This window comes from Fukomys damarensis, unplaced genomic scaffold, assembly GCF_012274545.1.
Source record: "Fukomys damarensis isolate Sample0158 unplaced genomic scaffold, DMR_v1.0_HiC HiC_scaffold_14, whole genome shotgun sequence".
NCBI lineage: Eukaryota > Metazoa > Chordata > Mammalia > Rodentia > Bathyergidae > Fukomys > Fukomys damarensis.
The window spans coordinates 29,255,205-29,267,449 of NW_022900926.1; the positions used below are offsets into that span (position 1 = coordinate 29,255,205).

The 12,245-nt window shown below is 34.6% G+C and overlaps 1 protein-coding gene across 9 annotated transcripts in view; it reads right to left on the minus strand.

The window, feature by feature from the left end:
• The window catches only part of Scaf8 (SR-related CTD associated factor 8), a 194,460-nt gene extending 182,232 nt beyond the window's left edge, over nucleotides 1-12,228 (minus strand). For 5 of the 9 annotated variants that reach the window (XR_004517135.1, XM_033763304.1, XM_033763306.1 and 2 more), the window contains exons 1-2: nucleotides 12,165-12,228; nucleotides 6,643-6,705 (exon numbers count right to left, since the gene is read on the minus strand). Coding sequence is in view for 7 of the 9 variants with exons in the window: in XM_033763304.1 (XP_033619195.1) it covers nucleotides 6,643-6,705; nucleotides 12,165-12,218 (117 nt within the window). In the remaining 2 variants the exon portion in view is untranslated. Of the gene's footprint in view, nucleotides 1-6,642; nucleotides 6,706-6,816; nucleotides 6,852-11,932; nucleotides 12,127-12,164 lie in introns of those variants that run through there. The other 4 variants (XM_010628885.3, XM_010628884.3, XM_010628883.2 and 1 more) reach the window with 4 other exon arrangements.
• Between the last annotated feature and the right edge of the window lie 17 nt (nucleotides 12,229-12,245).

Sequence of the window (12,245 nt, forward strand, 5' to 3'; positions counted from 1 at the left end):
TAGAAATACGCCAAAGGTACACAATGGGGTAAGTGTAACTGCATCCCTCTCCTCTAAGACCTTTGTACTCAGACTCAGATGCTTTTTTAAGTTTTCTGTAGAGGATCTGATGATGGAAAACTACTAAGTGTTACTGTACACATGTCCTTGCCAAGGACGGCATATTTTTTTTCTATGGCACCTTCTTTTATGAGCAGAAAAGTAGCAGCACAATATTACTTATTCTGCCCCAGAGTTAGCATGAAATGATATAACCATCTACTAAGAACAACCAATTCCCACTCCACCTCTACCTCCAACAAACATAAATACCAAAATCAGAACCGGGGATTTGGCTCAGTGGTTCTGCCACCTGCCTCGCAAGTGCAAGGGCTGGATTTCAATCCCCAGAATCATAAAAAAACAAACAAACAAACAAACAAAAAAGCATATTCTGAACAATTCACATTGAAAAAAAATTTAAAAACAGGGAACTGAGGAGCAAAGGATATAAATTTATTCTAATTCAGTCACTATGTCTCTCTAATAACTGTGATTCTGAACAAGTTTCATCACTTCTGAATCCTGATTGCTCATCCGCAAAATGACATCAGGCTTTCAGGTTAAAAACTTTTAAGTTTTACAAATAAAGTTTAAACACAGAACTTAACAAGGAACCCAATTACAAAACCATAAACTTGGGTTATGTCTGTAGCTACAAATGCATAACAATATTACTTATTACAGGATTACAAGATTAATTATAACAAGATTATGATGGTCTTTAGCTGCCATATCTTAAAGCCAAAGAAAAATTATTCCCCGTAACAGAAAGCAAACTATTCAACAAATACACATACATACATGCATGTATATGTAAATAATTTCTTCATCTTAAATTTACCCTATGATTCAAAAAGTCCACCTTTAATTTCAACTCCTTCCTGTCCTTTGTCAACAGCAAAACAAGATGATATGTTACATTCTCTCTTTTTTAATTTAATTAGTACAAAGTACTAACACTGCAATGGCCAAAATGCGAAAAAGAAAAACTTTTTTATAACAAATCTCCTACAACAGTATAGTTAGAATTTTTCAAATAAACATAGGCTTTACACCTAATGATAAAGTCATTAAATTCACAATTTCATGTTCACAGTAAATTGGTTACCATATAATTAAGGTAAAGAACTGCATGACTGAGAAAGCACATAAGTGCTAAATGATGAGTAGGCTTAATGTTAAGAAATTCTAATAAATCTTCATTAAATAAAATTTAAATCCATCACTTTCTTCACACACCAATTTACTAAAGATTTAATCATGCACAAGAATTGGTAGTACAAGTAGCATTTAAAATTAAGCATTTCTCATTAAGTCACTTTTTTTTTTTTTATGGTACTGGGGATCAAACTCGGGTCCTTGCACTTGCTAGGCAAGCGGTGGATCCACTGAGCTAAATCCCCAGCCCTCATGAAATCACTTTTAAATATCTTTATTTCAAACCCAATATGAGAGAATGAAAACATCAAGGAAAGGAGTGGACGAGACGAAAAAAAACCCTTAACCTCACAACTCAAGGAAGATTCTGCAAGAGTCTACTCTAAAACTACTTCAATTGTGCCCTCCTGTAAAAGCTTCACTTCTGACCACTTCTCTCCAGATGCCTGACCCAGATATCCACCTTGATGTTCCAGACACCAAATACTAAACGTGCACAAAACTATTACATTTCACAAAGCAATAACAATTAAGGTCTTTCGTTGGTTGAAGTACAGCTGATTTTTAGTCATTCTAGTGAAGATCTTTCTTATTCTTGATAAGGGGAAAATGATCTTCCACTCACCCTAATGTCCAAAACACTCTCTCCTCAACCTTTTTGCTCACCCACTGAGTTGTCTATGCTGCCAATGGGTAACATATATCAATCATTATATTAACCTAGTAACTTAAGCCAAGTAAGTTTTTTCAGCCTGAATATTACTACATATAGAAAAAGTCGGCTGGCCTCCATAATAAAGATTCTATTACCAAGAGAATGAAATGAACATTCTATATCCATTTTCTCTCATCTATCAATAGAATCTGCACTAAAGCTAATCCTTTACCTAACTCCTTCTCCACATCTAATCCTCTGAATTTTGAAATGTTATCAACTTAAAGAATATTAAGCTGTTTTGCTTTTTGCTTTTTTACTAAAGTATCAGTGATTATGATATTGAAGCTATAAAAAAGGAAGGTTAAAGCTAATATATCTTTAGAAACTCTCACAAACACACACAAGGATGAAACAAAAAATGAAAACGCAATACAAACAGAAAAAAGCTAAAATATTTCAAATGAACAGCACAACCACCTAATAGAAAAAAAAAACTCACATAATCTTTATACACAATAGTTTAACCACTAAACAAAAATAAATTATAAACAAATACTAGATTTCTAGTCAAGATTTGTTTTTAGATGTATGCCTTAGCAGTTTTGGAAATACAATCTGTGTAGAACTTAGCAAATACTTTAGAACTGAGCAAATAATAAGTAAATATATGACAAATAGGAGAAGCCAGGTTTCTTACTGTAGAGAAAGGAATTGTAGATTTGGACAATGGCAAGGCTAGAACAAACCCTATGCTGCTGGACTGGAATTGGAAAGGTCATCATGAACTCATGGCTTTTTAGACAGATAAATAATGCTAAGTATGTATGTGTGTGTATAAAATTAATAGCTTCTACTGATAAAAGAAACTAGACTTCTTGGAGAAATAACCAATCAGGACTAGGTGGGAATATCTTTTTTTTTTTTTTTTTCCTTTGGTACTGGGGATCAAACTTGGGTTCTTGTGGAATATCTTAACAGACAAGAAAATAAGTGAATATTCAAAAAGTAATCAGCATTCATTAAAAGGATATAGGAGTCAATCTGAAGGAGCTCTGATTGATTAAAACTGAGAATAGAAGTATTCAAAAAAATTAATAAAAAAGAATCCAAGAGTTCACAATAGATCAAAGTTAACATCCCTATTAACATGCTTAATGGGCATTAAATATTTCCTGTTATGGTATAATGAGAATGATGTGTCACTTTTAGAGTAGTCCTGCCAAAAATGCATGACCTAAACCAAATCATGAAAAAACAGCATTCAAATTAATACTGAAGGAATTCTAACAACTGGCCTACTTTTATCAGCTATTACCTCACAAGTTATTACAGAAAAGAGTAACAAACTGTTCCAGACCTAACACAAACGAATGTTAAAGTGTGATACAAGATTTATTAAGAGCTAGATGTGGTGGCACATACCAACAATCCCAGCACTCAAGAGGCTGAGGTAGGAGGACTGCCGTGAGTTTAAGGCAGGCCTGAGCTACATAGTGAGTTCAAGACCAGCCTGAACTACATTTTGAGACCGTGTCTCAAAAAAAACAAAACAAAAACCCTGAAAATATTTTTTAAGGATAGTACTGGTACGATTAATTAAATTTGAAAAAGATCAGTATTATTCTCTCAAATTTGATTTCTATGAATAAAAAGAATATACTTTTTAAAGAAAACGTACACAGCTATTTAGGGGTAAAGTGCACCATGAGTTGAAATGTTATCTCAAAAGGCTCAGAAAAAAAGTGTGTTCATGTGTACCTAGAGAAAGAGAATGAAAAGCAAATAAGAGTTAACATGAGGTAGAGAAATCTGGACAAAATGCATACAAAAATTTTTTCTTTTGTAATTTCTGGGACATTAAAAAGCTTGGAAAAAAGGGGAAAATATATTTAATATTTTTGCACATGATGAAAGTTAAAAAATTAAGAAAAATTAAATGATGGGTCTCCTTTATCCAGAAGAGTATAAAAAATATCTGCACCAGAGACTCAGAACTGGGTCTTTGACTCCCTGTTCTAATATCTACAAAACTGTATTTCCTTGGTAAAATCTCAATAGTGGGTCTTAGTTTTCTTGTTTGTGAAGTAGAATAACACCCATCCAATCTTTCTTACAAAGTTATCCTAAAGATTCAATGAAACATGTTGATGTGGGAAAAGGGGAAGTACCACATAAAACACCACATAAATAGCCCACCTTATCTGTGGGTTCTACATCCATGAATTCAACCAACAATAACTCAAAAATATTCAAGGAAAAAAACTGTTTGTACTGTCATGTACACTTTGACATTAATCCTTAAATGATACAGAATATCACTTATTTATATGGAATTTATAGTGTTAGGTATAAGTAATCTACAAATGATTTAAAGTATATGGAAAGAGGAGTATGGGGAAAATGAGAACTAACATCTGTCATGTAAAGGTACAAGAGCCTAATGATGAATGTAACTGTTCTGTATACTTTAAAAGTACCAATAAACTCAAGGAAAAGAAAAAGTACATGGAAAGATTGAGAGACTACCATGGCATTTTATATAAGGAACTTGAGTGTCTAAGAATTTGGGTTATCTACAAGTGAGGGGAGGGTGTTGCCCTGGAACAATTCTCCTCAGACACTCAGTGATGGCTGTTTTATACTCATTCCTTTTAAATAGATATTTGGTAAAATAAAAGGACTGCAAAACTGTGAAATATTTTTCCAGCATAGTAAGTAGGTGTTAAATAAACTAGACACCTGTGGTATTAGATGTTTTAGTTTGTAAAAACTTAAGATTCATTTGAGAGAAAAAAGAAAAAAAATCACTTATTCCATGGCTGGGGGCATAGTATGGCTCAATGGTAAGGTGTATGCATACCATGTCTAAGGCCCTGGATTCAACCCCTGGCACCAAAGCAAAACCTTTAACTTCAGAGGACTTTCACCCATGTTTCAAATATTCTGATAAATTCAAACAATTCAAACAGCAATTTCTCATAAAAATTTACAGTATTAAAAATATTACTAAATTTTTAAAAACCAAGTACAACCTGGTCAACTTGTGAAATGCTGTGACCAAGTAACTGTATAAAGATCTAAGTTACTTTCCAAGTTTTACTTATTAAAGTATAAGACCCAAACTGTTCTTTCTTTTATTCATAAGGGACAAAAATAAGCCTAAAGGAATCACACCAAATTATATATACCTTTTTTTCTATCATGTACTTAAATCAAGGAAAAGTTTTAAAAATAAAAACATTAACTTACTCTTCTTCACAGAATTTTGGTTACCACTCAAAAAAGTACATAGGGAGACTATTATCTTGCTGACAAATCCTTAAAGCTGTGTTTAGGAAATGGTGAAGATTTAAACTATCAAGTGGATTTTTTTAAGTGACAAAATTTGGTACAGAATAAAATGTAATGTACTAGTCTTTTCTCCCCATTGTGGATCAGATCCTTGTTTAAATATACCTACCTACTCATTTCTATTTTGAGTAGCAGGTGAGCAATCTAGCTCTGAGAGGCAAAATGCTAAGGATGGTCAGGCAGAAAGAGGTGCAGCCAATTAACCCAGTCCCTATTAAACAATCAACCCTGAAGTCAGTATGCCTGTCCTGCCTCACCAGCTTTGCAGCAAGCTCACCAGACACAATGCTGATGAGGCAAAAGGAAAAGGATCACAAAAACAAGTTCCAAGGTAGTAATGTTTTTGCTTTTCTAGTTTGTATTGTAAAGATAGAAAAGTGCCTTGCAAAATTTAAACAAATAAATCAATGAAAGAATGAAATCCTAGTGCTTTCAAGTCAATTTATGTAAATTTCATTAAGTTGGATGGGGATGTGGTTGAGTGATATAATGCTTAGCTAGCCAAGTGAGAGGCCAAATTCAATCCCCATACCAGAAAAAAAAAAAAAATTAACTTGAAGAATGAGTTTAAAAGTAAGTTTTGTAAAAACATTAACAATACTACAACAATCTATTCCTTGTTCTCACCAAAAGAGGTAATGTCAAAGTTTGTGAGGTTATTTCTTGACGTATGTTAAATTCTATAATACATTTAAATACTCTTTCCTGAGTTTAAAATATGGTTTTATCAGAAATCATCATAAAACAATTACAAAGATAAATGAATAAAATAAAAATTAGGGTAAATGCACTGTTTGCCATCAAATTTGAGATAAAATTAATTAATATATAGGAAACCACAGGCTATAGAAACATTTCTCATCATCATTTACTTCCAATTAACTAAAGTATTGCTACCACAATCGCTCCTCTATAATTAGAAAATCTAAAATTTTATTTTGTCTGTCTCTCTATTCCTATAACCTGTCAATTTGCCATCTTATAGTTTGAAAAACTTACTCAAAAGATAAGATGGATATTCCCAAATATCAAATTAAGTGGTATTCAATTTGCTCATATTAAATATTACATTCCTTTTATTTAAAAAATACAATAAAATTATATGGAGCAGAATGTACATTGTAGAATTATTTTAAAAGCAAACCTTGTAAAAACAATAACCAAGTATTCATAATCGTCTCATAACAGAGTTTACATATGACTTATGCTCACTCTTAAGCCTAACAACTCCCCACTCCTTTAGCAAGAAATTCCGAAATTCCTCAGAAATTCAACATACTCTCTACATGTTCTCTTTATGATTACTCATATGTTCTGACAAACTCCATTCTGCTTCCCAAGTACTACTCATACAATCAACACATCATTTCACTACCAATTTAAACCTAACAGTTTTCAAAGGGCCTGCCTTATGCGAGTTATGATCATCTTACTATGCTTCTTGTGTCCATGCTGCTGGAAAAGCAGTCTGTACAAGCAGGAGTAGAGGCACAATCCTGAGAGAGAGGAGTAGAGAAAGATGTTGAGAAAACAAAACCAGATAAAATAAGCTCACTTAAGAATTCAGGAGCTCAACCCTTGTTCAAAGGCTGATTACATTCTCATACCATGAGTTAGAGGTTGTCCAATAACAGCAAAACTGGCCATAGAAAGAGGTATCTGAAATTGCATACATAAGTAGTAACATCATTACTAATTCTAAGCTACTTATACCCTTCTAGAAAAGAAGCAAACTCAATGCTAATCCAGAATAAAATAATTGAATGCTATATATGTTGGTTTAAATCTTGACGAAGTTTTATATTTAATCTTGAATGATTAAAACTGTAACACTCTCAAATTGTACAGAATTCCAAAATCATTGCACCACTCTCACTTGCCAGTATGGTCTAAATTTTTTTAATGTGGGTAAGAAAAAAACCTTTTACTATGTTATTATTTTGAACAATAAAGCAAAAATGGATTTGAAAATAGAGCATAATTACTATGTAAACAAAAACTTTGGGCTAATTTAACTAAACATGTATCTTCAATGAAGAAGTCCTTGCCTCTCCTCTCCACCACATAGTTAAATGAAAATTATACACAGATCAGAACTCTAATTTAAAATTATCCACCTATACTCCTACAATGCCATAAAAATAACCCTTAAAGTAATGCTTGGGCATATTAAATCCTCAAAAAATTAACTTTGTATTGAATTAGTCAAAGAATCTCCCTAACATGGAACCTAAATAAGAAATCAAACTAGTCACGTATTTTAAAACTATATATCCAGAAATGGTAACTACCTCAGTCAAGGTCATTCAGTAGTATACCATCTATTCAAGAAACAAGGATTCAAGATATCCTTATTTGACATATACATTAAGCACCAAGGATATTAAGCAATGAAGATATATGAGCCCTATTCCCCATAGAATTTATAGTCTGGGAATAAGACTATTACTATACACTTAAAATTAAAATAATCTCTGAAAAGAAAACTACAATTAAAATTAGGGTTAGGGTTTAACATGGGACCCACAAATCAGTGATTCTCAACCATAATCACTTTGCACTCCAAGGGGCTTTTGGTAATGCCTAGGGTATTAGTGCTGTGACGATTGGGGAAGGTGCTAGTATTATCTAGTGGTACAAGCCAGGGATGCAGCTAAACATCCTACACTGTGCAAGATCACTCTACACAGCAAATCGTTATTCAGGCTAAAATACCAACATTGCCAAGGTTAAGAAGCCCCCAACCTAAACCCCTGGGGCAGGGAGGGGTTAGTGAAGGATTCCTTCCTGCACAAAACTATGTATACTGCAGCTTTAAAAAATTTTCAAGGAGACAGGAACAAAAAATATGACCTGAAGGTACCAGAACTCCGACTTTTTTAAAAAAAAGGAAAGAAACTGAAATTCGTTGGATAATAAAAATCAAAGAAAAGTATTGTTTTGATGGCTAATTCACATAAATTCCCTTTTCTGAACCACAAAGGTAAAATATACAAACTAAAAAATTTTATACTTTTATTATCCTTTTTACTTTCCACTTTTCTCTACCAGTCCATAGCTATTACTAGATTTTAGCGGGAAGGTTACAAAAAGTCCTGTAATTTGACAAAATGCCCAATGTGGATACAAAACTGGAAATGAAGTAAAATGGAAATATGATTTTGCTTTGAGGACAGCAAAATTTACGGCTACTGAGCGTGTGTCTGGGGTCCAGGAATTTAGCTCAGTGGTGTCTCACCTGCCTCCCAAGCACAAGGTCCTAAGTTGGATCCCTGGTACCCCCCAAAAAAGGAGTGAGACTAGCAAGTTTGTTTCCTAGAACAGTTTAAAAAACTGTACGACTAACCAAGGATCCTAAAGACAACCACCAGAAACTAAGAATGATAAGAAGTAACAGAATCCTTTCAAAATTTATAAGCCACAGTAAATTCAAAAATTAATTTTCCTGACACATCTCAAACCTACAGATCCAGTCCTACATTCTCCTACTCAGTCTTATATAGTGGAGCAAAAGAAATGGGTCACAGAAAAATTAGATGCAACTAACTATACAAGAACCTTAAAAAACTGATCACTAATTGGTATATGGTTAGGCTGAAGACTTATTTTCTGAAGTGTGAAAAACAATACTGGCACTATATTTTAAATCCCTAAAAATTAAAAGGATCCAATACAAGAGTCACTTTCTGTTACTTTGTCTAAGCATAATTATTGCATTTTTCATATACATTTTTTCATATACAGTATTACATTTTTTCATATACAGTATTCTTTTACATGACTTCTCTAAAAAAGAAGAAAGTGTTTAAAGTCAGGTATTTCCACCCTCTTTCCCTTTGTCAAGAAAAAGAAAAAAGAGGCTAGGTTGGGGGGGGCGCCACCAAAATGACCTCCATGGTTGGTCATCCTTAAGTACAGAATACAATGCCTTCCAACAATAGTCTTTATGCTAAATGGTCCACATATTTAAGCAGTCCAATATGAGATTGTTTTCAGTAGGTGAAACTCTAAATCATTAGAAGTAAATGCTGCCCTACCATATTGAAGCAGCAATAACTACAATACAGTAATCGTATGCTGCTATGGTTATAGGCCCAGGTCAAGCACTGCATCTTCCAATCTGGATAAGCTTTCCATCATTTCAGAAGTCAATGATGGTCATGCGATTAACACTTTCATCACAGTGATGATGCTTGAATGGAAATCAGTTTACAAACAAATCAGCAAGGCGTTTGGAACTTGGCATAGTGGCACATGCCTGTAAATCCCAGCACTCTGGGGGGCTGAGGCAAGAGAACAAGTCTAAGCTCAGCCTGGGCAATTTAGCAAGACTCTGCCTCAAAATTTAAAGAAAAAAGAGAAGGAATGTGATTCAGGTCCTAGAGGGGGGAAAAAGTAAGAGTCTAGATCCCATTCAATTACTATTCAATGAGAAGATCTTACCATATCATTCCTGCACAATCAGAAGATCCTCTAACATAATTTTTAAAACAAGAGAGGCCAGAGAATCCCTCTGAGAAATTAGGATGGAAGGGGGAGATATTGTAACAATGAATCATATATGCCCTGTAGGTCAGTAGTTTTCAGACTGAAAATCACATTTTGCATATTTTAAAAAATCTATTAGCTTAAAAATCCCTTGGCATGTACATATTTTCAAGTCAATGTTCTCTGCTAAATTAAAAAATGGGAGTAGAATAGTTCTGTCTTGGAAAACCTAAAATTAGAAAGTCATAAAAACTAAGCATTTCACACTTTGAAGAATAAAAATACCTATGGACAAACATTAATAATCTTAGAGCTAAACTTCAATGCCTTATAGATGTTCTAAAGACACTTTAATTTAGCAAAGTTTTGGACAACTGAGCCCAAAGATAAATGCCTTTAGAAGCCAAATTCACCTTCCCCCCCTTAAAAAGCCAAATTCACTGAGGCAAAGCATTCTAAAATATAATTTTTTGTGATCCTATAACTCAATTCTTTTTTATTTCTGTGCTTTACAACACGATTTAATGAAATACAATAGTTACTGAACTGATTCCCAGTATATGCCTATTTGCAATATCACATTTACCACATCAACACTACTCAGAACATAATAAAAAAATTTTAATTAACAAGATTATATATTTTGTTTATACAAAAAGCATTTTTCTGAAGCTTCAAGTGTATCTCCCTTCCTCAACTGACTTCATACTGCTATTTTAAGCTAACCTCAGTTTAAAACACGATGAAGTTAGAAAATATTAGTAAATAAGAAAGAATACTTTTTAGTTCTTCCAAATCTATATGGGAGAAAGAAGAGTACTACATACAGAAAAATGGGCCTACAAAGAAATCTCAAATTCCTATGCACATTAGACAAGAGGTGGCACACCCAGACAGGCATGTAAAGTTTAGCCCTTTTACCTTTAATCACTACAAACATAAAAAACTGACAAGGACTTTTATTCTCCACTGTGCTCCACTGCGACCAACCATAGTGCACTACTTGAGGGCTTCTGTTAAAACTGATGGGGGAGCCAGGGGGGCACACGTGTATAATCCCAGAACTTGGGAGGCTGAGGCAGGAGGACTGCTGTGAGTCTGAGACCAGCCTGGGCTATATAGTGAGCTCCAGGTCAATCTCAACAACCTGGTGAGACTGTCTCAAAAAACAAACAAACAAAAACAACGACAACAACAACAACAAAACCCTGATGGGTGTTAAAGAGGGGAGACATATTATGCTCCTCCTAGAAACACACATCAAAACAGAAAGGGGTTAAATCAAGTAATGCTGTGGAACCTTAACATTAGTGCTATAGCACACCATGCAGCAAATTAAAAAGCTACAATTTCTCGGCACCCCTCCCCACTGCAAAACTGTTTCCAGCAAGTTGAGCATGTAGTACCTCTGATTTTATTCTGATTTAAGTTCAAAGAGTATTTGGGAAACCAAATTTTACAAAAGAAAACACGTGTCCCAAATTATCAGCTATATCCTAAAAAACCATTCCCAAATCTATTGCTATAACTATTTTATCAAAAGGATTTTTAAAAGTCTAGTATTAAAAAGCAGAATCTTTCACCAAAAAAGTTGTGCTGTCACTAGTCTAAAACGCTCATATGTTATCTACTTTTAGCCTCTTCATTAAGGTTCTTAATCTTTAAAGGGAAAAAAAAAGATAAAATATAAAAATACTGTTCCTGAGTTATCAGAGCCATTAGTCTGGTATTTAAGAGATCAATGTAAAATACTAACAATTGTAATACTGAATTAAGTAAAAGCATTTCCACATCAAAAAGTTCATTAAAAATTTCACTATTTTAGCTACCTTCATACTTAGGTATTTCTAAGACATATAGATCAGGATAATAACGCTGCTTGTGTTTGTGTGTACTTGCTGTGTTTAATATATGCATTAATGTCCAAGATCATCGCTCACAAAGAAAGTCAATACATTTCAAACATTTGCTTTCCTTGTGATGAGTAAGTTCAACTAACAATCAGAAGTATCTTCTTAAAAAACTCGTGTTACATTTGACACGTGAAGGAACCTGTAGGAAACGACTTCCCCAGCATCTTTCTTGAATGCCCTGATTGCTCCCTACCACTGCATTTGTGCCTGTCGTGAAGAATGAGAGGCAGTAAAACAGAAAACAACAACAAAAAACAACGCAAAATAACCTTGCATCCCTACCAACCATCCAATTAGCCTAAATCCCTAGCTGACAAGTTACCTAGTCAACAGTATCGCAGTTATAAACACTACATGTGATGTGACCACAGATCACCACCATCCCGTAGCTTCTGGTCGGTCACCCACCGCCGCTACTGCCCGTCACAGGACGCCTCTTTGAGGACCTGGGAAGGTCTGCCTAGGGACGTCCTGCCCAGGGACCGTTAAACCCCCGAGGCTCAGGAAGAAGGTGGGCGGGCCAGGCCTGGGAGGCACCGACCCGTGAGACCCACCGGAGCCTCGAGGGAGGGCCCTAGCGCTCCTCGCCTCCACCCGCCGCCGTCCATAGGGCGCCGAGCCGCGGAACCTCCCTC